Genomic DNA, 25,598 nt, shown 5'->3' with positions numbered 1-25,598 from the left:
CTGGCTTCGGGTCAGCACGGTGCGCTGGCTGCAACACGCCGGCTGCAGCAGCCATTGGGGGTGAACCAATGGAAAAGGAAGACCTTTCCCTCTGTCTCTCTCTCTCAGTGTCCACTCTGCCTGTCAAAAAAACGACACAAAAACAGAAATTTAATAGAGACATAAAATAGAAAGCTGAGATGAAAGCCCTGGACTTCTGCGCCATGGGATGGGAAGCTGGCATTGGCTGCAGTTAGTCTGGCTCTCCCTGGAAATCAGGAACAAAACATTCTCTAGGAAAGAAGAAAAACCAAGGTCACTAGTTAGAACAAAGAAGTTAGGATGAATCTGTCATGTCCATAAGGGGTGATTGAAAACCCAATGCCAAAGGATTCCTGAAGCTGGGGTGGGTGTCATTGTGCAGTGGGTTATGCTGAGGCTTGGAACACCCACATCCCATATTGGTGTGCCAGCAGAAGTCCTGGCTACTCCACTTCCAAGTCAGCTCCCTGCTAAGTGCACCTGGGAAGTGGCAGACAGTGGCTCAAGTACCTGAATCCTTGCCACCCACATGGGAGACCTCAGCAGAGTTCCTGGCTCCTGGCTTCGGCTTGGTGCAGCCCCAGATGTTGTGGCCATTCAGGGAGTGAACCAGCAGATAGATACAGATTTCTCTCTCTCTTTCCCTTTCCCCTTCTCTTCTTTCCTCTCACTTTCCCTCCCTGACCCTCCTCTGTCACTCTGCCTTTCAAATCAATATTTTTTTAAATTCTGGAAGCTAAACCTTACAGTGTGTTGCAGGCTTACAAAGGCTAGAAGTCTAAGTAATATGTACTATTCTGGTATCATGCTGGGCCCAAATCACTACTATAAACCTGATTATAGGCTGTCCAATGGAGAGAAAGAAAAGATAATGTTTTTAAAAGTATCAAAATAAAATAAAACTGTTTAGGATGCTTGCAGAGATGAACTAAGGAATTGCACATACAGAAAGGACAATAAGGGCTGGCACTGTGGTGCAGTGGGTTGAGCCTCCACCTGTGATGCCGGCCTCCCATTTGGGTGCTGGTTTGAGACCATACTGCTCCACTTCTGATCCAGCTCCTTGCTAATGCACCTGGGACAGCAGCAGAAGATGGCCCAAGTGCTTGGGCTCCCATGCATGTGGGAGACCTAGAAGAAGTTCTGGGCTCCTGGCTTCAGCCTGGCCCAGCCCCAGCTGTTGTGGCCATCTGGGGAGTAAACCAGTGGATTAAAGATGTCTTTCTGTCTCTCCTCCTCTCTGTAATTTTGCCTTTCAAATAAATAAATAAATAAATCTAAAAGAAATAACAGTAAGTTATAAGGGAATAAAAAATTAAGACTAAAATAAAACAGCTATGAATATAGTCAACTGAAAATTAAACTTTTTTAAATAGTTGGGGGAGGGGAAAACTCCCATCCTCTGGTTTGTCCACAATGGCCAGGAAGCAGAGCTGGGAGCCAAAAATTAATCCAGGTCTCCCATGTGATTGGCAGGAATCCAACTACTTGATTCGTCATCACTGCCTTCAGGGTGTATGTGAGCAGGATGCTGGAATGAGGAGCCAGAGCTGAATGTTGAATGCAGGCACTCCAATATGGCACATGGTTGTCCTAACCAGTATCTTAACTGCAAGGTCAAATGCTCCCACCCCAACAACCAGAAATTTTAGAAATGAAACATACTAATTGTAATGAAATGTCAATAGATGGCACAAAATTTAGTCTGGAAGGTATTGATGAGCAAATTAGTAAATTGGCATATAACTAAGGAATTCATCAATAACAGAACCAAAAGATTAAAATTATGAAAGAGTAATTAGTACATTCTGTAGTTATCTATTGTTATGTCTAACTCAACTCAAATATTAGAAGCTTAAACATCCAAATTTAGGGTGATCATGAACTCCATGGGTCAGGGATCTGGACAAAGCACAATGGAGAAGGGTTGTCTCTGTCTATGATGGCTGAGACCTCAGCTAAAAAAGGCTGAGGGTAACATGTAGCTATGAGATAGTATCATCTGGAAGTGACTTTCCTTATATGTTAGGTTCTGGCCAGCAACCAAAAATGCTTGTATGTTTCCAGTCTATGTAGCCTGGCCTGCTTTACAACATGGTGCCTAGGTTCCAAGGGCAAGTATCATGTTCACCATTCTTTTTATTGGTCTGGTAGTCATAGGGATCAGATTCAAAAGAAGGAACATATATCTTCTTTTTTTTTAAAAAAAAAGATGTGTTTATATATTTTGAAAGTCAGAGTTAGAGAGAGACAGAAAGAGGTCTTTTATCCACTGGCTCACTCCCCAGATAGTTGCAATGCCCAGCACTGGGTCAAGCCAAAGCTGGGAGCTTCATTTGGGTCTCCCACATGGGTGGCAGGGGTCCAAACACCTGTACCATCTTCTATTGCTTTCCCAGGCACATTAGCTGGGGCCTGGATTGGAAGTAGAGTAGCTGGGATACGCACTGGTGCCCATATGGGATGCCAAGTTTGCAAGTGGCAGCTTCACTTGCTATACCATAACATCAATCCCTAGATCCTATTGCTTGAATAGAAGATAATTTCTTTTTACTGATGAATATCCCATTGTGTAGATATACCACAATTTGTCCATTCAAACATTAATGAATACCTTGCTCATTCCCAGTTTTTAATAATTAAGAATAAAACTTCTATAAATATTAATGTGTACTCTAGATACCTTTTATTTCCTTCTCTCTTTTTTTTTGACAGGCAGATTTAGGCAGAGAGAGAGAGAGAGAGAGAAAGAGAGAGAGGTCTTCCTTCTGTTGGTTCACCCCCCAAATGGCTGCTATGGCCGGCGTACTGCACCAATCCGAAGCCAGGAGCCAGGCGCCTTCTCCTGGTCTCCAATACGGGCGCAGGGCCCAAGCACTTGGGCCATCCTCCGCTGCCTTCCCGGCCCACAGCAGAGAGCTGGCCTGGAAGAGGAGCAACTGGGACAGAATCTGGCGCCCCAACCAAGACTAGAACCCAGGGTGCCGGTGCCACAGGTGGAGGATTAGCCTAGTGAGCTGTGGTGCCAGCCATTTCCTTCTCTTTTCATAATGTTTTATCTAGGGCTTCCAGAACATTAAATAGGAATAGTGAGAGAGGACATGCTTGGCTTGCTCCCAGTGTTAGGGAAAATTGTCCAGTTTTTCACATGTATGGTGTTTACTGTAGTTCTCTGTAGGTGTTTTGTATCAAATTGAGGTTGCTGGGGCCAGCACTGTGGCATAGTGGGTAAAGCCAATGCTTGTAGTGCTGGCATTCCATACGGGTGCCGGTTCGAGTCTCAGCTGTTCCACTTCTGATCCAGCTCTCTACTGTGACCTGGGAATGCAGTAAAATATGGCCCAAGTGCTTGGGCCCCTGCACACATGTGGGAGAACCAGAAGAAGCTCCTGGCTCCTGGCTTCAGATCGGCACAGCTCTGGCTGTTGTAGCCATTTGGGGAGTGTCCCAGCAGATGAAATCTCTCTCTCTCTCTCTCTCTCTCTCTGCCTCTCTGTAACTCTGCCTTCCAAATAAATAAATTAATTTTAAAAATTGAGGTTGTTTTCCTATGTTGAGAATGTAAAAACTGTATATTTATGTATTTAAGAGAGAGAGAGAACAAGAAACCACTCCCATCTGCTGATTGGCTTCTCAAATGTCTAGCTGGGCCAAGGCTGAAGACAGGAGCCTGGGAACTCAATCTGGGCTTCCCACTTCTTTCTGAGAATCTTATTTTCGCCTCCCTATAAAAAAAGTGCCTGTTTTCCTAACCCTTGAGATGCTTGCAGATCTGAAGTTTGACATTCTTCCAATTATAATGCCCTTGCGGCCAGCCCCGTGGCACAGTAGGTTCTAGTCCCAGCTGCCCCTATTCCAATCCAGCTCTCAGCTATGGCCTGGAAAAGCAGTAGAAGAGGCCCAAGTGCTTGGGCCCCTGAACTGACCTGGAAGACTGGGAAGAAGCACCTGGCTCCTGGCTTTGGATCAGTGCAGCTTTGGCCATTGCAGCCATCTGGGGAGTGAGCCAATGGAAGGAAGAATTTTCTCTCTGTCTCCCCCTCTCACTGTCTGTAACTCTGTCAAATAAATAAATAAAACATTTTAAAAATTATAATGCCCCTATTTCCTGCAACTGTCCCTTTTAATGTATTAAGTGGAGGATATTCTTATGTCTCATAAGTTACAGTTTTGTCTAAGCACTTGCAAAAGTGCTTGGGTGCTTCTTTAAAGTTAATAAAGTTTCTCAAACAAAAAAAGTGAAATTAACTGTGAGATGCAATGACTTTGAACAACCCTTGTCTCCATTGTTGAGGAATAGGGTTTTTTTTAAAAGATTTACTTATTTATTTGAAAGTCAGAGTTACATAGAGAGAGGAGAGACAGAGACAGAGAGAGGTCTTCCATCCACTGGTTCACTCTCCAATTGGCCACAACGGCCGGAGCTGCACCAATCTGCAGCCAGGAGCTTCTTCCAGGTCTCCTACATGGGTGCAGGGGCCCAAGGCCTTGGGCCATCTTCTGCTGCTTTCCCAGGCCTTAGCAGAGAGCATGGTTGGAAGAGGGGCAGCAGTCTCAAACTGGTACCCACACAGGATGCTGGTGCTTCAGGCCAGGGTGTTAACCCACTGCACCACAGCACCGGCTCCAGTTTTTTTTTTTCCATACAAATTGTTGAACACTTTACTTAGTATAAAATTAATCTTCTGTGTATAAAGTTAATTGAAAATAGATCTTAGTAAAAAATAAAACTGGGAATAGGAGAGGGAAGCAGAAGAGGGGTGGAAGAATCATTACATTCCTAAAGTTGTACTTATAAAATTTATGAAGTTTGTATTCCCTAAATAAAATATTTCTTTTATTATTTATTTGAAAGTCAGAGTTACAGAGAGAGAAGGAGAGGCAGAGAGAAAGAGAAAGAGAAAGAGAGAGAGAGAGAGAGAGAGAGAGAGAGAGAGAGATCTTTCATTCACTGGTTCACTCTCCAATTGGCCACAACGGCTGGAGCTGTGCCGATCCAAAACCAGGAGCCAGGAGCTTCTTCCAGGTCTCCCACATGGGTGCAGGGGCCCAAAGACTTGAGCCATCTTCTACTGCTTTCCCAGGCCACAGCAAGGAGCTGGATCAGAAGTGGAGCAGCTGGGACTCAAACCAGCACCCATATGGGGTGCTGGCACTGCAGGCGGCTGCTTTACCCGCTACACCACAGCACCGGCCCCTAAGTTAGAAACTTTTAAAGTAAGTAACTTAAAATGATTTATAGATAGAGCCTTTTCATCAGTTGGCCAGTGTTGCCTTAGTTAACTAGATTTCTTTTGGAATCAAATGAGTTCTCAGAGAACTCAATATAATCCCTTAACATATTTTTAAATTTGTCTTCTGTTAACCTCACTCATTTCCTAGAATAATAATAATACCAGTGGTATGAATTTCAAGATGGTCCTTTAGAATACACAATTTATCCTGACAAAACTCAAAAGGGACATTTATTAAACTTTTTGAAACAACTAAGAGGTAATGGAAAAACACAGAAACCTCAAAAGGCATGCAGTGAAAAAAACTATTTGGATTATACTGTTAACACTGAAATATCCAAAAACATCCATTTTGCTTCTAAATGAAATATTTATGCACCTAACATCATAAATGAGACCATAAATTTTTCAGTTGGCCTTTAACTGAATATTCATCAGTCTTAGATGTTGACTGATGGCCCTGGGGAAACTCTATTTGTACATTCAGTATGCATGACTTCATATAAAGGAAAACAGCAATAGTAACTGAGTGAATAAGTGAATAAATGAACAGAAAAGGAAACTATATTGAGTAGAAAATATTTGATTAAAACTGTTGGTATTGTCCAAAAATACACAGATTCTCTCCAATTTATTTACATCTAAGTGATTAATACACACCAAATATTACACTAGTATCTGGAGAACCTGAAACTTCTTTTACTTGATCAAATCTGATTCTTGATTATGTTTAATTAGGAGAGAGGGTGAGCACTGTGGCACAGTGGGTTAAACTGTCACTTGTCCATATCGGAGTGCCTGATTCAAGTCCCAGCTGCTCTGCTTCCTATTCAGCTTCTTGCTAACATATCCCTGGAGCCAGAAGATGATGGCTCAAGTCCTTGGGCCCCTGTCACCCATGTGAGAGACCCAGACAGAGTTCTGGGCTCCTGACTTTGGCCTGGCCCAGCCCTGCCTACTGTGGGCAAGTGATTGAGTAGATGGAATCTCTCTCTCTCTCTCTCTCCCTCTCTCTCTCTCTCTCTCGCCATAACTTTCACATAGACAAAAATAAATAAATGAACTTTTTAAAGAGCTTTCAAACAATCCTTCATACAACTCTACGAAAATAAATTAGCTGATGTGGGCTTTTATTTTAAATCCATGTTTATTTTAAAAGTATTATTTTATATGGACTGCATTTTTCTTCTTTTGGCTTTTTCAAGTTTATTTTATGTATTTGAAAGGCAGAGTTACAAAGAGAGGGAGAGATACACAGAGATTTCCATCTGCTGGTTCACTCCCTAAATGGCCAAAATAGCAGAGGCTGGGCCAGGTGGGAGCCAGAAGCTTCTTCCAGGTCTCCTACCTGGGGGCAGGGACCCAAGCACTTGGGCCGTCTTCCCCTGCCTTCCCAGGCACATTAATAGGGGGCTGGATCAGAAGTGGAGCAGCTGGAACTTGAACCACTGCCTATATGGGAGGCCAGCATTGCAGGTGGTGGCTTAACCCATTACACCAAAACACCAGCTCCCCCATCTTTTAGCTATCTTTACAGTCATATCACTTATACAGTTCTTCTAGTTAATGACACCTATTAAGTATTTAATCCTTTTAACTTCAGTATAAAGTATTTTTACTCTATTATTTTGCACTTAAGTGTTCACTAAATATGCTTGAACGAATCCCCATTTGTGTTTATTTACAGTTAATCTGTTGCCATTTCTACCCTCTTATTTATTGAAAGACACCAATATCAAGACATATGTACACATATGTTTTATATGTCCTACTTTGTGAATTACTGAGTTGTGACTGAGGTTTATAGTTTAGGGACATTGTCTTTTTTTTTTTATCTTAATACAATAATTCAGGTTTCCTTTGTATATATAGTTAGACTCACTAGTAAGTTGACAACTAAGCACTTTTTCTGTGCTCAGTCATGTGACCTTATTCTATGATGAAAATGGAAGAAATTAAACTCAAAGTATCCAGAAAACTGGCAGAGGCAGTGAGAATCCATAAAAGAATGAGAAGCTGAAGTCAGGGGAAACAACTGTTTTCTCTATGTAAATTACTTCAACCAATGGCTTCCATTCAGTAAAATAATTTCCTGCACCAGCAGTTTGGCAAGTACACCTTCCTGAAAATTTTCTGTTAAACATTCAAACCAGTCTCTGGATAATTCTTCCCAAATGTTCCAGCCTGTCTGTTCAACCTAGGCAGATTACCTCTCTTACCTTCTCTCTGACTGAATATAACTATGCTGGTTCTTAACATCTGGTGTTCCTATTTAGCTGCTCAGTATCACATGGAACACTCAGTAGAACACTGTCATTTCGGAATCCAACAATCAAACCACATATGTGGTTACAAATCTACCTTTGTGTAAAATTAACTGGGTTGTATAATTTCCTCAGATCATTTTTTTAAAAATACTTCACTTGAAAGGGAGAGAGAGAGAGAGTGAGAGAGATGAGGAAGATTTCTTCTACCCACTGGTTCATGTCCCCAGAGCCCCCATCAGTCATCCTGGGTGGGAGGGACCCGAGTGCCTGGGCCGTCCTCCGAGGCCTCCCCAGGTGCATTAGGAGGAAGCTGGATGCGAAGCAGAGGAGCTGGGACTGGAACTGCACTCCTTGTGGGAGTGGGACTGGAACTGCACTCCTTGTGGGAGTCCCAAGCCGGTCTAACGACCGGCTCGCGCCACAAAGAAGCGATTTAGTCTCATTGAGAAGAGTGCTTTACATAAGCAAGGTGACCTCACTTTTCGAAAGCATGCATTTTAAAACGATCTTCATACCACCTGAAATTTAATACTAGCCTCGCGGCTTTAAAAAAAAGATAAAAATGCTATGGTTTCTGCCAATAAAAATGTGTTCAAATCAGCTCCAGTGGCAGTGATCCCGTCCTGCAGATTTGCCTGAAACCTAAAAAAAAAAAAAAAAAAGCTCCGCCGAATGAGAAAAAATACTAGTCTTCACAAACCTCTCTCCTCTCTCCCTTCTCTCCATCCTTTGAGTTCGGGTTTGTTTACACAGGAAACACCCCCCCTTGCGGAAGCCAGCAGCCAGAACCCCAGCGTATTTTTTAAAAAAAACGCAGCTTCTGGAGTCGCGTTTTTGTTACGCTCTCGCGGAATGGATTCCCGAATTCAGTAATAAAGCAGCTAAGTTCAGGTGTCTGCTGGCCGCTCCGTTCATACAGTGAGAAGCCAGAAAATTCGCTGATTCAGCGCGGTTTCCGATTTTGCCTTTCTTCAGGGACTCTGCAGTTTAAGAGCTAGAAAAACGGAAGTGGCTGTGACGCGCTCTTCCGGTACCGACGTAAACGCAGTCCTACCAGGAAACGGAAGTGCGGCTCTTCGACCGCTCCGGGTACCACGAGTCCCTTGTTTATAGGACCGGCTTTCTGGCGTCTGGATGTGCGATTTCAGGGGTGGGAATTCACAGCTTCAGAAACTACGCGGCTACCCTGACAAATAACGTTTACCCGCGCAGGGAGTAGCAGGCTGTGATCTCTCTTGCCGTTAGTTGCAGTAAGCTTTGGAATGAAAGTAAAGACGTTCATGACTTGAGTACATGTATTTATTTCATGTGTTTGGAGAAGACTCAGAAAAATTTCGTTAAAGAAAGAAAGGGGCGGGCAATAAGGTACTGTGTCTGGATTTTAATCATGCCATCTATTTATCCTATTTGAAAAACTGGAAATTTTCCATTGCAAGGAACTGTTTCCGTCTTCTAGTTCCAAGTGCTTACTCCTTCATTGAGGACGTTATGAACAAATTTGGTCCTCTTTGAAAATCGGAGGTGAGGTGGGGTTGATGTATTACGGCTTTCGTGTGTAGGGAAATTCACTATACTGTGCACCTTATTTCCTCTGTATTAATTATTTTTCTCCCTTTGCCTGCTTATTCTTGTCATTTATTCAGAGAGGCCTCTCCTTACTACTCTGACTAGAGAAAAATCTGTTATTACAGTCTCTCAAAGAGCCACTCAATCACTTATTTGTAATATTTAGCCAAATTGCAATCTTTCATTCATTTGTGTGATTATTTGATTAAATCGTCTAAATCAGACCCAGCTCCTAAGGGTAGGGAGTGTTTGGTTTTGCTTAAAATTTGTATTCCCTAGAGACTGCCTCATTTTTTTTTAAAAAAAGATTTATTTAGTTACTTGAAAGTCAGAGTTATACAGAGAGAGAAGGAGACACAGAAAGAGAGAGAGAGTCTTCCATCCTCTAGTTAACTCCCCAATTGGCCACAACGGCTGGAGCTGTGCCGATCCAAAGCCAGGAGCCAGGAGCTTCTTCTGGGTCTCCCACACAGGTGCAGGGGCCCAAGGACTTGGGCCATCTTCTACTGCTTTCCCAGGCCGTAGCTGAGAGCTGGATTGGAAGTGGAGCAGCTGGGTCGTCTCAGTTTCTGGTGTGGAGGAGGCCCTCAATACAAATTTGTTAAATAAATAAATGTTGTTAAACATTGTAATTCTAGAGGGAGACCAGACACCAGGGAACAGATTACTGCAAAACCTAAATGAGGTTGAAAATTAGTTTTGAAATAGTAATTCAGAAGGAGGAAAGTGATATTCTCTATAAGATCTCTGTGGGCTAGATTTCTACAAATATTTGTGTTCTTTGTTAATATATGAGTCTGAGAGTGAATTATGGGAATAAGAAATGACAGGGAATATAAATGAATTAATAAAGGTTTTTATCATCCAGAGACTAATAAAAGAGACTATTGTAAGAATCCAGAGAGCAAGTGGAAATATCCTGGTGAGAGTGTTGTGAGTGATGCAAACTTAAATAGAATAATTTGTCATAATAATTTTTATGGATAATACAGCAGATTTGGTGATGAGTTGAATAGACTGGTGAGAAAGATGGGTGTGTCAAAGATACTTGTGTTTATGGTTTCCAGAAGCCTAGAGATCTTCATTTTTTTAGACTTTGGAGATTAAAGCTTCTCTCCTTCCCCCAACTCAAGAAAAAGGCCAATCATTTGAGGTTCATTATGATAGTAGAGCATGGTTGGTGCATATTTGGCCTTAAAGTAATCTACCACAGATGGATTCCTTAAAAAATGCACAACATAAGTTCTTTGAGAAGCCACTCCATTGTCAGCAGTGGAAAAATGGAAAAGTTTTGAGACTTCCCAGTGTGTCTACTATATGAATATGACATTCAAGATAAACTTTTTATTGTAAAATAATTAGATTCATGGCCAGCTGGTAACCAAGTGGGCAGGGGATCTGTATTACCAAACATCTTTAAATATCTCTATATCCCTCATTTCACTGTCTTATAGGAATTTATTGCTCCCTTTTTTTCAGATGAGAAAATTGAGTCCTGTAGAAATTAGGTATTTTATTACCATAAAGAGCTCATTATATTTTTTGTAAATGAAAAATCTTAGGATGAGAGAGTTAAAGTGTCTTGATATGGCATAGCCAGTATGTGACAGTTGCTATACTAAAATTTCATCAATAAAAACTAAAACAATGAGGGTGTAGACTTATAGGAAGAACAAAATGGAGAAACTTCAATATGCTAAGGATAGATAAGGAGTCCCCAAAGAAATGGAAAGGAATGGATGGAAAGAAAAAATTCAAGAGTGTGCTGTTACAGGAGTCAGAAGAGTGTTTCAGTAAGGATAGAATAGTGAACTATGTTCAATGTTGTTCAAAGTTCAAATGAGAAGACGAGTCAAAATTACCCCTGTATTTGGCAACATGGAAGTGAATTAATGATATTGACAAGGACATTGTGAGTGTAGGAGAAAGTGAAGAATTAAAAAGTATGTGTAGGGGCCGGTACTGTGGTGCAGTGGGTTAACACCCTGGCCTGAAGCATCAGCATCTCACATGGGTGCCGGTTCAAGACCCAGCTGCTCCACTTCTGATCCAGCTCTCAGCTATGGCCTGGGAAAGTAGTAGAAGATGGCCCAAGTCCTTGGCACCTGTGTGGGAGACCCAGAAGAAGCTCCTGGCTCCTGGCTTCGGATCAGCGCAACTCCAGCCATTGAAGCCAATTGGGGAGTGAACCATTGGATGGAAGACTCTCTCTCTCTCTTTGCCTCTCTTCTCTCTCTCTGTGTAACTCTGATTTTCAAATAAATAAAATAAATCTTTTTAAAAAAACTATGTGTAAAAAGTCTTTTCAAGAAAGTTGAATATATAGGAAATTCATAGAAACGGGGTGATAGCTGAAAGGAAATGTTGGGTCCTAGCAAGACTTTTAAGATGGAAGATAAAATCATGTAATCCACCGAAGAGAGACACTGGATCTCAGGAGATGACAGTAAGTCCTACTCAACAGCAAAGGTGAAAACTGTGAGCGAAACTCTCATGATTTATGCCGTGCTTAAAGGCTTCACATATTTTTCCTGCTCGTGCTTAATTGTCTTTGATCTTTCTCAAAGGTTAGTTACCCCTAAAATTTTGAGTAGACTATCCTAGCAGATAATCTGAGGCCTGACAAGGAAGTTCACCCCAATTCTATTTCTAAAATGAAAGTCTGTCTTCTCAGAGAAGGTCATCTTTTGCTTTTCTTAATATTTGATAAATGATGGCTGGTAAATTGTGATAGTCTGTATTCAGCAGTGCTGGTCTCAGTCAAGTAACTGTTTACATGATTGATATTATGTTGTACTTGCTTTTTTATTTTAAATAAAGTAATTTGATAATTTTGATGGCATTGATGATACAAAATCAAATATAGATATAAAACTGCAGGGAAAAGCAGATGAAATAATGTTTGATTACTTAAGGCAAGTCCACTGAGTTGCTCTATAACTTACCTCTTTCCATGCTAAATTTTTGATTGTTAATTTTTACTGTTTCCTTATTCATTAAATATCAAAAATAATTCATTCTCTAACAATTAATATCCTAGCATCCTCTTAAGTATCAAGTTCTGCATGAAGGAAACAGCAGTGCCACTGAGCTAAGCAGCACACTGTTGCTATGGGTGGCAGTGTTTGATAGCAATGGGAATCGATTGTTCATGTTAGACGTGATGCAGAAAGGAATATGAAAAGAAAGGGGGCCAGATCTGGAAGTTCTTCATGGTCTCTCAGTTACTTAAAGAGGCTCAGTCTGTCTAGTATGTAAGCCTAGTACAGAAAAGTGTATACCACCTTATTTTGCCTTCTGAGGGATAGCAATTTCATCAATCATAGGTTTAAAGCTATGGTCAAGGACATTGAGATGTCACCCAGTCTTCCATATTCAGGCTAGACTAGATGCTGGTCACTTTGAGTCTACCACCCACATCTTGATGAGTCCCAGGGAAGGTTTCAGACTTCCCACTTAGCATCTGTTTGGTCATTTCCATGATCTTAGTAATGTTTTGCTATCTTGTCTTCTTGGTCTTTTTCATGGAATGTGGTTAATAAGTAACTCAATATGCCAATACATGTCAATTGTTTCTCATTTTAAGCATTATTTACTTACATTCCTTTAGTACATCTTAATTGAATGCCTATCTTTTGTATTTTGTAATCAGACTCTCAGGTGTCTTTCTCCCCCTACATATTCTTGGCCTTCCCTACATCTTTGAATATCATCATGACTTACTAATCTTCTGTGTAGAATTTAGTAGCTGAGAAACTCAGTACATTTTAAATGAAATGAAATTTCAGTTGTCTTAGAAGAGACACAATTATCTACCAGATTCCCTAAACCTGGTAAAAGTTTTAGCCAACTGTAATCACAGAGAGAAGTTATATGAAATTTTTAGAATAGGTCATATATATTATAATGCTTAATATACTTGTATATCTGGAGAAAGAGAGAGAGATCACAATATATCCTTAGGCCAGAATCTATGGCAATGCCTGGTCAAGAGTTTTCTTTACAATGGAACATATTGTACTAATACACTATAACGATTCTTGTTAAACAAAAAGTGGCAAAATACTTGTGTAGATGTAGCTTTTGAAACCATTGTTTGCTTATTTATACTGGGTGAATAGAATAAACACCTACTTCATTTCCCCTTCTTCTCCTTTTCCTCTTCCTCCTTTCTCCCCCTCCTCTTTATATTTGATATTTTGCTTAATACAAATAATTTTCAATTAATAGACCATTGTAGAGCAGCCTTAGATTCATAGAAAATTGAGCAGATTGTACAAAGGGTTCCTATATACCTTCTATCTCCCACTGATGCTCCCTATTTCTAAAATCTTGCATTGCGTGGCATACTTTTTAAAACTGATGAATAAAAAATGATACATTACTACTATTTAAAATCCATAGTTTACTTTAGAATTCACTGTGTTTATAGTTGCATTGGTTCTGACAAATGTGCAATATCGCATATCACAATTATTGTCTTATACATTAAAATCTCACTGTCATAAAAATCCCACATTTCGCCTCTTCATTCCCCTTTCTCCGTCCCTTGCAATCACTGGCCCTTTTAATATCTCTAAAGTTTTCATTTTTCAGAAAGTCATGTAGCTGGAACCATAGCACATAGTCTTTTTTGGCTGAATTCTTGCATTAAGCAATATGTATTTAAAGTTAGCTCATATCTTTTAAAAATAGTTATTATTTCCCATCTACTTGAAAGGGAAGGAGAGGGACAGAGGAGAGAGAGAGAGAGAGAGAGAGAGAGAGAGATGAGAGAGATTGATTTTCCATCTGGTGATTTGCTGCTTAAATATTCTGCAACAGCTACAGCTGGGCCAGGCTGAATCCAGGAGCCCAAACTCCATCTGGGTCTCCCACTGGGTGGCAAGGACCCAAGCACTTGAGCCATCATCTGGTGCCTCCCAGGATGCAATAGCAGGAAGCTGGATCAGAAGCAGAGTAGAAACCAGGACTAGAATTGGCACTCCAGTGTGGAATCATGAAAGAGGAGAGGCTCTTTTAGAGTACACAGACCTAACACCCAAGTGTAATCATGAAACATGGTTGGAAAACAAAGTTTCTAAGACATCCATTATAACAAACAGTTAAGAAACTTAAGTTCATTTATAAAAAGAACACAAGAGTGAATGAGGATTCTTAATCAAAATGGAAGAAAATGCCAGCCCTGCTTCATGTCTTTCTGAGGTTTGATAACTTTTCTTTTTATCAAAATTTTTAATATGAAGTATACATATTTGGTGCAGCAGTTAAGACCTCATTTGAGATGCCGGCATCTCAGAGTGTCTGGGTTTGAGTCCCCGCTCTGTTTTCAATTCCAGCTTCCTGTTAATGCACACCCTGGGAGGCAACAGATGATGACTCAAGTAGTCGGGTCCCTGCCACCCACATGGAAACCCAGTTGGAGTTCCAGGCTTCTAGCTTTGGCCTGGCCCAGCCGTGTCTGTCCCTTGCATTTGAGGAGTGAGCCAGTGGATGGGAGCATGCACTGTCTCTGCCTTTAAAATAAATAAATTTAAACACACACACACACACAGAGAAACTTTAAAAACCTAACAACAAACCGAAACATCCACTGTATTTGGAACTGGACTTAACAATCTCCACAAGGCATTTTTAAAGAATATTGGGGAAACTGGAGTATTTCTGGGTATTTGATACTATAAAATCATTAATAACTTTGCTAGATGTGATAATTGAATTGAGGTTATGTTAAAAACATGATCCTGTGCATTAGAAAAAAAAAAGTACTGACACATTAATGAGAAGAAAGAATCCACCTGTTGTGGGACATTTTCAAAGGTGACACATCCAAGTTTGAGGCATGGTGCAGAGAAATATGAGTATGGAGAATACTCCAGTGTCTGTGAGCACATCCTCATTGCGATTCTGTGCTTTCCTGAGTCTCTGTACTTTTCCACTGGATTTGAAAGGGAGAACAGTAACCTGATCACACTGAGTTGTACACACACCCAAGCTCTACATAAAGCTGGGAACTTGCTAGCAAGGCTTTGTTTGGATCCCGTCCTAGGACTGAGGTCACTCCCAGATTCTTAATTTTACTTTTTCCAGTGTGAAAAGAGATGCTTGGATCTGTGAGGAAGCTGGGCTGGAGATTTGTTTACATTTGCCATGTTGTGAAGACAATGAAAAGCCTTTGCAAACACAGATGAGGCATCTATGCTTAGAGACACTACATGAAAATACTCAATTTAGATTGCCATCAGGCTGAAAGAAAGGACTGGGATTTTCTCAAAGTTCAGGGAGAAAATAAATACTCGGAAAGGACGCAGGGTGGCGCTGCAGCCTTAGAAGTAGAGGAAACGAAGCGACCCGCGGTCAGTCCTTTAGCCCGACACTCAGCTAAACACACAAGCAAGAAGAGGGGGCTTTGTGAGGCGGTGGCTCCGGGAAATCGGGGCCCTAAGATCGTCCTTATCCCAGAATCTGCGAGACACGGGGGAACAGAGTCAGCGTCAGCGAGAGCCCGAGCTGGAGTGGGTTTGCTGGCCGACCAGACGGCGATGGAGGCCGGAAGGGGAAAGGGAAAGGGAAAGGCGCGCGTGCTGAAACAAAGGCAAGTCCTGACCTTCTTTGTTTTGCTGGGCATAGCTCAGGCTCGTTCGGGGCCTGGGCACTATTCGGTGGCCGAGGAAACGGAGAGTGGCTGCTTTGTGGCCAATTTGTTAAAAGACCTGGGGCTGGAGGTAGGAGAATTAGCTGCGCGGGGACCCCGGGTCGTTTCCAAAGGGAAAAAATTGCGCTTGCAGTTGGATAGGCAGACCGGGGATCTGCTGTTAAATGAGAAGCTGGACCGGGAGGAGCTGTGCGGCCCCGCCGAGCCCTGTGTGCTGCCTTTTCAGGTGTTGTTGGAAAATCCCTTGCAGTTTTTTCAGGCCGAGCTACGCGTTAGGGATATAAATGATCATTCCCCGATTTTTCTAGACAAGGAAATTATTTTGAAAATTTCAGAAGGTATTCCTCCTGGAACGACTTTCCTAATAGAGCGTGCCCAAGACTTAGATGTAGGAAGCAACGGTCTCCAAAATTACACCATCAGCCCCAATATCCACTTCCATCTTAAGTTGCAAGGGAGTCCCGATGGCACAGTACTACCACAGCTGGTGCTGGACAAAGCCCTGGATCGAGAGGAGGAGCCTGAGATCAGGTTAACCCTCACGGCGCAGGACGGCGGGACTCCGCCCAGGTCTGGCACCGCCCTGGTCCGCATTGAAGTTGTAGACGTCAACGACAATGCTCCCGAGTTTGCACAGCTGCTGTATGAGGTGCAGGTGCCAGAGAACAGCCGGATTGGATCCCACGTGGCCACTGTCTCTGCTAGGGATTCAGACATTGGAACTAATGGACAAATATCTTACATATTTTCCCAAGCCTCTGAAGACATTCGCAAAACCTTTCAAATAAATGCAAAGTCGGGAGAACTTATTCTAACGCAGGAACTGGATTTCGAATCTATTCAGACTTACACAGTAAATATCCAGGCGATCGATGGTGGAGGTCTTTCTGGAAGTTGTGTGGTGTTCGTCCAAGTGATGGACTTGAACGACAACCCTCCAGAACTGAGCATCTCAACACTCATCAGTCAGATCCCAGAAAACTCGCAGGAAACTGTAATTGCTGTATTCAGTGTTTCAGATCCTGACTCGGGGGACAACGGAAGGATAGTTTGCTCCATCCAAGATGACCTTCCTTTCTTCCTGAAACCCTCTGTAGAGAACTTTTACACCCTTGTTGCAAACGCAGCCCTGGACAGGGAGGCCAGGGCCGAGTACAACATCACCATCACCGTGTCCGACCTGGGCACGCCCAGGCTGACGACCCGGCACCACGTCGCGGTGCAGGTGTCCGACGTGAACGACAACGCCCCGGTCTTCAGCCAGGCCGCCTACACCCTGCTGGTGCGCGAGAACAACAGCCCCGGGCTGCTCATCGGCTCCGTGAGCGCCAGCGACAGGGACGCGGGCGCCAACGCGCAGCTCACCTACTCGCTGCTGCCGCCGCCGCCCCAGCAGCAGCCGCAGCCTCAGCCGCCCCAGCCGCCGCAGCCCGACGTGGCGGCGCTCGTGTCGGTGCACGCGGACAGCGGGCAGCTGTACGCGCTGCGCGCGCTCGACTACGAGGCCCTGCGCGCCTTCGAGTTCGGCGTGCGCGCCGCCGACCGCGGCTCCCCGGCGCTGAGCAGCGAGGCGCGCGTGCGCGTGCAGCTGCTGGACGCCAACGACCACGCGCCGGCCGTGCTGTACCCGCCGGCCAACGGCTCGGCCGCCTGCCCCGAGCTGGTGCCGCGCGCGGCCGACGCGGGCTACCTGGTGAGCAAGGTGGTGGCGGTGGACGGCGACGCGGGCCAGAACGCCTGGCTGTCGTTCGAGCTGCTCAAGGCCACGGAGCCCGGGCTGTTCGGCGTGTGGGCGCACAGCGGCGAGGTGCGCACGGCGCGGCCGCTGAGCGAGCGCGACGCGGCCCGGCAGCGGCTGCTGGTGCTGGTGCGGGACCACGGCGAGCCGCCGCTGTCGGCCAGCGTCACGCTGCACGTGCTGCTGGTGGACGGCTTCTCGCAGCCCTACGTGGCGCTGCCCGACGCGGCGGCGGCGGCCGAGCCGGCGCGGCCCGACTCGCTCACGGTGCAGCTGGTGGTGGCGCTGGCGGCGGTGTCGTCGCTCCTGGTGCTGAGTGTGCTGGCGCTGGTGGCGGCGCGGCTGTGCGGCGGGGACGGGGGCGGGGGCGGGGTGGGTGGCGGGGCGGGGTGTGCGCTTGGCGTTGGCGGCGTTGGCGGCGGTGCGGGTGGGGAGGGCCGCTTCCCGGGGCCGCTGCTGGACGTGAGCGGCGGCGGGACGCTGTCGCACAGCTACCAGTACGAGGTGCGCCTGACGGGCGACGCTGGGACCGGGGAGTTCAAGTTCATGAAGCCCATTAGCCCCAACTTCCTTGTTAACGGTGCAGATAGAGTTAATGAGACAAACCCGAGTTTCCGAAATAGCTTCGAATTCAGTTAAATATAAATAAAAGTCTGCTGATTCTAATCTTAATTTATGAAGAGTTTCTTTTGCTCATTGGAAGTGACTTTTTATTGGAAAATCAGCGTCGTGTTCCGCTACGGTGTGTATTACTGGTATTTCTACAAGTGAATGTGTCTTTGGAGTGGGTGTGGTAATGTAAAATGCAAATATTCTTTTTATTCTAATTTTGTTTATTCTCACTGTAACTTAATTCTATTTAAAATGTGAAAGTAAAATGCATATTTTCAGAAATCTTTAATTTTTAAGTTAAGGCACCTTTTAACAAATTCACTTTCCACCTTTCCTGGTGGAAGTTTAAACATGTACATTTTTAAAATAAGATTTATTTATTTATTGAAAGCCAGAGTTACACAGAGAGAATTAGAGGCAGAGAGATAGGTCTTTCATTCGCCGGCTCTGGGTCTCCCACGTGGGTGCAGGGGCCTAAGCACTTGGGCCATCTTCTACTGCTTTCCCAGGCCACAGCAGAGAGCTGGATCTGAAGTGGAGCAGCTGGAACTCAAACCAGTGCCCATATGGGACGCTGGCTCTGCAGGCGACAGCATCAACCACTACACCATAGCACTGGCCCCTAAAAATCTGCATTTTAAAATGCTTACTATTATCAGCCCAGAATATTTGTACTTTTTTATCCCCTTAGACTAGTGTAACTTTTATCTTCTGAATTTACATGGACTAAATCATTCACATAGGTATATTTGTGAATAACAGCATTCTTCCCTTGTTTACCCAAATACAGAGTCTTTAAAGTGTTAGCATATGCAAATATTGACTCTTTAAAGATGGTGAAAACTAAGGGTATTCTACAAAACATTCACATTGTTCTCAGAAATGTCTTTGTTGAAAATCACTCAGTATTCTAAAATGTGGCTAGGTAGTATATGTCTATTGATTTTTCAAAAGCATGCTATTTATATTTTTCTATTTCAAATAGTTTTGTATAAACTCTCTACTTATTTTAATACTCTCTTTAAAATGTTTTAATCATGAGAAACCTTCTATAACTGAGTACTTAAAACCCAAAAATATGAGGGAATATATGTTTTTGTCCTTTACCAACTTTTAGAAACTTTGAGTGTAGCTTGGAATTGCCTTTTCCTTTGGAAAAAAAGATTTATTTTATTTGAAAGGCAGAGTTGGGGACGGGGGAGAGTGTGTCTTCCATCCACTTCCATCCCCCCAAATTGTTGCAGTGGTCCTGGCCAAAGCCAGGAGCCCAGAACTTCATCCAGATCGTCCATGTGGGTGGCAAGAACTCAAGCACTTTGCCATCTTCCGCTGCTTTCTCAGGCCATTAGGAGGAGGCTGGATGGAACATGGAGCAGCTGGAACTTGAACCAGTGTTCCAGCATTTTTCAAAAATTTATGGAGCACTTTAATTCAATTACAAATAAGGTGGAAAGATTTATGTATCTCTACTCACTATTTGGTTTACACTGACTACTTCTATTTCACTCCTTCAATTCTTTTGACTTTCTAATGCTTTTTTTAGTTGTTTGACTTTGGTTTCTCAATAGATCTCTATTTATTGCATAATTAGCACAATCACTAGAGCATCAGAGGTTCTTAATAAAATGAATGGCCTGGGAGAGCAGTAGAAGATGGCCCAAGTCCTTGGGACCCTGCATCCATGTAGGAGACTCAGAAGAGGCTCCTGGCCAACTGGGGAATGAATCAGTGGATGGAAGACCTCTATCTCTCTGCCTCTCATTCTCTGTGTGTGTGTAACTATGACTTTCAAATAAATTTTTAAAAATACTAAAAAATAAAAAAAGTTTTATTTAAGTGTACAAAAATACTTGAAGGATTAAATTTAGGTGGAATTAAATAATGTCTGATGTATTATGTTTTGAAAATTTTTATTCATTTGTTTTATTTAAGAGGAAGGGTGGGCTGGCACCATGACTCACTAAGCTAATCCTCCACCTGCGGCGCCGGCATCCAGGGTTCTAGTCCCTGTTGGGGCACTGGATACTGTCCCAGTTGCTCCTGTTCCAGTCCAGCTCTCTGCTGTGGCCTAGGAAGGCAGTGGAGGATGGCCCAAGTGCTTGGGCCCTGCACCCGCATGGGAGATCAGGAGAAGCACCTGGCTCCTGACTTCGGATCGGCACAGCGCGCCTGCCGTAGTGGCCATTTGGGGGGTGAACCAATAGAAGGAAGACCTTTCTCTCTGTCTCTCTCTCACTGTCTAACTCTGCCTGTCAAAAAATAAATCTTTCTCGCTCTCACTCTCTCCCTCTGTGTAACTCTGCCTTTCAAATAAATAAAATAAATAAAAAGGAAAAAAAATTAAAAAAAAAAGAGGAAGGGTGGAAGAGAGGAGGGGAGGGAGGGCACAGAGAGAGCAAGAAAGAGAGAGAGTGGTCTTCCATCCACTGGCTGACTCCGGAAATGCTGCAACAGCCAGAGCTGGACCAGGTAAATCCAGGAGCCAGGAACTCAGTACAGGTCTCCCACATGGGTAGCAGCAACCCAAATACTTAAGTCTTCACCTGCTGCCTTTCCAGCTATGAAGTAGCAGAAGCTGGACTGGACAGCAGAGCAAGGACTCCAGTATGGGATGCTAAGTGTCCCAAGCGTGGCTGAACCTCCATGCAAAATGCCCACCCTGAGTTGCATTACCTTTGTTATTTGAACTGGTCACAATTATTCAAACTTGTGCATGTGTTAGTCCTTGGTATCTCTTTCCTTCAATATATTCCCCCTTAATTTCAGTCTTGTATCCTGTTTCCTGGCTTTTGGAGGGCAATTGTATATTCAAGCTTATAATTTAAATTTCCTTCTATAATTCCCTACATGATTCATCCAAAGTTCTTCACTTGTTGCAGTTGAACTTCTGATCCATAACTAAAAATTAATTTTATCCTCAATGTTACTCATCTTAATGTTTTATACCATTTTATGTATATTTAAATTACTTATTAAAATTACAATATATACTTAAATGGTCTCATGTTGAGGTTGACAGTGCTGTGGAGTTCTATTTTGTTGTTGAAAGTCTGATCAACCAATTTGGTTGTAGGACCTTTGGTGAGCCACTTGTTTCTCCAGTGATAGTAGCTATTTCAATAGCTGGCTGTTATGCTCAGATACAATGCAGAAGTGTAACTGCTATTATCAATATCATTCAAAGTAAACTCAGTGGGTGAGCAGCATATAACATATATCTGATAATTCTGTACAAATACAAAAGAGACAAGATGGACTACATGATACTGTATTGTTTCGTTTTTTTAATCCACAATCTTGCAATGGCTTCCTTTTATTCTTAAAATAGAATCACTCATTATTTGGTCCTGCTTTTTCTCTCTAGCCTCTCCTCCCACTTACTCTTTTTCTAAAAAAAAGATTTATTTATCTACTTTGAAAGAGTTACTCAGAGAGAGAAAGGGGGGGGGGTCTTCCATCCACTGGTTCACTCCCCAATTGGTGCAATGGCCAGAGCTGTGCCAATCCAAAGCCAGGAGCTTTCTCCAGGTCTTTCCACGTGGCTGCAGTGGCCTAAGTGCTTGGGCCATCTTCCACTGCTTTCCCAGGCCATAGCAGAGAGCTGGATCAGAAGTGGAGCAGCCGGGTCTCAAACTGGTGCCCATATGTGATGCTGGCACTGCAGGCAGCAGCTTTACCCGCTATGCACAGTGCCGCCGCCCCCCACCCCCCACCCCACCACTTACTCTTGAGACACTGTGTTGGGCACACTGTTCTTCCTTCATTGTCTTTAAGAGCTGTGCGTTACTCCCCCAGGACCGGCTCTCTTCCTGGCCTGCTTCTTCTCATCCTTCGCGTTCCAGACTAAATGATGCATGTTTCTTAAATCATGCCCTTAGCTTAGATCTCCTTACTGTATGCTTTCCGTGCATTCATTATATATTTCCAATGTAGCACTAATTGGAATATGTTTACATATGTACACTCCATTCAATGTAAAGCAGTCTAAGATGTATAGCTATTGCCTTGTTGCTATTAAATACCTAACTTCTACAGACACAATAATTACTTGTGGAGTTAAGTTGATACAGATGAAACTAGTAATTGCAAAATTGCTATAAAATAGAGAAAGCGCTGTAAATGTTTTTTGAGTCTCAAAATGTGGAAGGAAGTAGGCATTTGCAGCCCCCTGGATCTCCCCACTGACATGATGTATTATAATTTTTTAGGACCTATCTTGAAGTTGTATGTTCACTGTGTTTTACAAAATTTGAAAAACAGAATACAAATAGGATAGTCCGCATGTTTTCTGAGCAACAGGTTTTTAAGTTTGTGTGGGACAATCACAGCATGATGGGGCAGGGGAAGCAGCAGCCTAACGTGGGTACAATTCCGCAAAAGTCACGTAAAGGAGAACTCTACCAGAGACAGTAGTTTTTTTCAGATAGGATCGCATTTAATTTCCCTACTTCTTGGTTTACTTAACTCGTGTAACACGAGAAACCCCACTAGTAGCTTCACCTGGGCTTGATTCGTAGCCACAAATGATCCAACAACCAAAACCAAAAAAACAAACCTTTCTCCAAGGTTTTAAAACTGCAAGCGAACGCATGGTGGCGCTGTTGGCTAAAAAGGCGAAGGAAACCGCTGGCGTGGTACAAATTCTGTGACGCCACGGGCTCAGCGCGGCCATCTGGGAGACGTGAACCTGGGAAGATTTTTCAGCAAGGCGAACTGAGCCCCGGAAAAGAATTATCCGCTCGGCCATCTCTAAAGGTTGAGGGGTAAAAGGCTGCTTTCCGCCGCGTTGTCTGAGGCTCCGCTTGGCGACATTCCCTGGGAGAACATGGCAGCGAGTGCAGTGGAGGCGGGAGGCGAGCGCTTTCGGAGACAAAGGCAAGTCCTGCTTCTCTTTGTTTCTATGGCTGGGTCTCTGGCGGGGTCCGAGTCGAGACGCTATTCTGTGGCCGAGGAAACAGACAGGGGCTTTCTGCTAGCAAATGTAGCGCAGGATCTGGGGCTGAGGGCGGAGGAGCTGGCCTCGAGGGGCGCGCAGGTTACGTCCCGGGGGAGCAGACAGCCTTTGCAGCTCCACCAGCGGACCGGTGACCTGCTCCTCAATGAGAAGCTGGACCGGGAGGAGCTCTGCGGCCCCGCCGAGCCTTGTATCCTGCATTTCCAGATACTGCTGCAAAACCCTTTGCAGTTCATTACGATTGAGCTCCAGGTGATAGATGTGAATGACCATTGTCCGGTGTTCTTTGAAAATGAAATGCAGCTGAAGATCCCGGAAAGCGCTCCGCCCGGGACGGAGATTCCTTTGGGCAATGCCGAGGACTTGGATGTGGGCCCGAACGGTCTGCAGAACTACACGATCGCTCCCAGTTCCCATTTCCACGTCCTCACCCGCAGTCGCAGAGACGGAAGGAAGTTCCCAGAACTGGTGCTGGACAGAGCGCTGGACCGGGAGCAGCAGCCCGAGCTCAGCCTGACGCTCACAGCGCTGGACGGCGGCTCTCCGCCCAGGTCCGGGACTGCCCGCATCCACATCCTGGTAGTGGACGTAAACGACAACGCCCCGGAATTTGCACAGTCGCTCTATGAGGTTCAAATTCCGGAGAGCAGCCCCGTCAACACTGTCGTGGTCACTGTCTACGCTTCTGATTCAGATGCGGGAACTTTTGGGACAGTCTCATATGCATTTTCTCATGCTTCCGAAGAAATTCTCAAAACGTTTAAGCTCAATCCAATCACTGGTGCTATGCAGCTGGTCAAAAACCTGAATTTCGAGGCAGTGACGACGTACGAAGTCGACGTCGAGGCCAAGGACGGGGGAGGGCTTTCGGGAAAATCCACCGTCCTCATTCAGGTGGTGGACGTGAACGACAACGCCCCGGAACTGACCCTGTCCTCACTCACCAGCCCCATCCCCGAGAACTCGGGAGAGACGGTAGTGGCCGTTTTCAGCGTTTCAGACCAAGATTCTGGAGACAATGGGAGAGTCGTGTGTTCCATTCAGAACGACCTCCCCTTCGTCCTGAAACCCTCTGTTGAGAACTTCTACACCCTGGTAACCGATGGAGCGCTGGACAGGGAGGCCAGGGCCGAGTACAACATCACCATCACCGTGTCCGACCTGGGCACGCCCAGGCTGACGACCCGGCACCACGTCGCGGTGCAGGTGTCCGACGTGAACGACAACGCCCCGGTCTTCAGCCAGGCCGCCTACACCCTGCTGGTGCGCGAGAACAACAGCCCCGGGCTGCTCATCGGCTCCGTGAGCGCCAGCGACAGGGACGCGGGCGCCAACGCGCAGCTCACCTACTCGCTGCTGCCGCCGCCGCCCCAGCAGCAGCCGCAGCCTCAGCCGCCCCAGCCGCCGCAGCCCGACGTGGCGGCGCTCGTGTCGGTGCACGCGGACAGCGGGCAGCTGTACGCGCTGCGCGCGCTCGACTACGAGGCCCTGCGCGCCTTCGAGTTCGGCGTGCGCGCCGCCGACCGCGGCTCCCCGGCGCTGAGCAGCGAGGCGCGCGTGCGCGTGCAGCTGCTGGACGCCAACGACCACGCGCCGGCCGTGCTGTACCCGCCGGCCAACGGCTCGGCCGCCTGCCCCGAGCTGGTGCCGCGCGCGGCCGACGCGGGCTACCTGGTGAGCAAGGTGGTGGCGGTGGACGGCGACGCGGGCCAGAACGCCTGGCTGTCGTTCGAGCTGCTCAAGGCCACGGAGCCCGGGCTGTTCGGCGTGTGGGCGCACAGCGGCGAGGTGCGCACGGCGCGGCCGCTGAGCGAGCGCGACGCGGCCCGGCAGCGGCTGCTGGTGCTGGTGCGGGACCACGGCGAGCCGCCGCTGTCGGCCAGCGTCACGCTGCACGTGCTGCTGGTGGACGGCTTCTCGCAGCCCTACGTGGCGCTGCCCGACGCGGCGGCGGCGGCCGAGCCGGCGCGGCCCGACTCGCTCACGGTGCAGCTGGTGGTGGCGCTGGCGGCGGTGTCGTCGCTCCTGGTGCTGAGTGTGCTGGCGCTGGTGGCGGCGCGGCTGTGCGGCGGGGGCGGGGGCGGGGGCGGGGGCGGGGTGGGTGGCGGGGCGGGGTGTGCGCTTGGCGTTGGCGTTGGCGGCGGCGTTGGCGGCGGCGCGGGTGGGGAGGGCCGCTTCCCGGGGCCGCTGCTGGACGTGAGCGGCGGCGGGACGCTGTCGCACAGCTACCAGTACGAGGTGCGCCTGACGGGCGACGCTGGGACCGGGGAGTTCAAGTTCATGAAGCCCATTAGCCCCAATTATCTGGCTCAAGACACTTAGCAGGACTGTAACAAAACTCCAGTTTCAGTAATACTTTTATCGTTAACAAAAGTATCAAAAAGTTGTTTGACTATGCATGTTGCTTTTTAAAGTCAATGATTGTTCGTTGATATATTGTTGGTTGTTTTTCAACTGTGTAGTTAATCTGTGCATAGTCTTCTTTTTTTTTTATCAGCTTCCTAGCTTACCAATGTAGTTTCAATACCTTCTTTTCTTAATTCATAGTGAA

General features: G+C 45.5%; 2 protein-coding genes across 2 annotated transcripts; both read left to right on the top strand.

Moving 5' to 3' along the window:
• The first annotated feature begins 15,455 nt into the window (after window positions 1-15,455).
• Window positions 15,456-18,131, top strand: LOC133758570 (protocadherin beta-2-like). The gene has a single exon (XM_062189749.1). It carries the CDS (start codon window positions 15,631-15,633, stop codon window positions 18,118-18,120), a length of 2,490 nt encoding a protein of 829 aa, XP_062045733.1. The 5' UTR covers window positions 15,456-15,630; the 3' UTR covers window positions 18,121-18,131.
• A 4,736-nt stretch (window positions 18,132-22,867) lies between these two features.
• Window positions 22,868-25,369, top strand: LOC133758569 (protocadherin beta-3-like). Its single transcript, XM_062189748.1, has one exon. The coding sequence runs from the start codon at window positions 22,919-22,921 to the stop codon at window positions 25,367-25,369; it is 2,451 nt and encodes an 816-aa protein (XP_062045732.1). The 5' UTR covers window positions 22,868-22,918.
• The last annotated feature ends 229 nt before the right edge of the window (window positions 25,370-25,598 follow it).

The sequence above is a fragment of the Lepus europaeus genome, chromosome 4 (assembly GCF_033115175.1).
Source record: "Lepus europaeus isolate LE1 chromosome 4, mLepTim1.pri, whole genome shotgun sequence".
In the NCBI taxonomy this organism is placed as follows: domain Eukaryota; kingdom Metazoa; phylum Chordata; class Mammalia; order Lagomorpha; family Leporidae; genus Lepus; species Lepus europaeus.
This window is presented reverse-complemented; position numbering and strand designations above follow the sequence as displayed.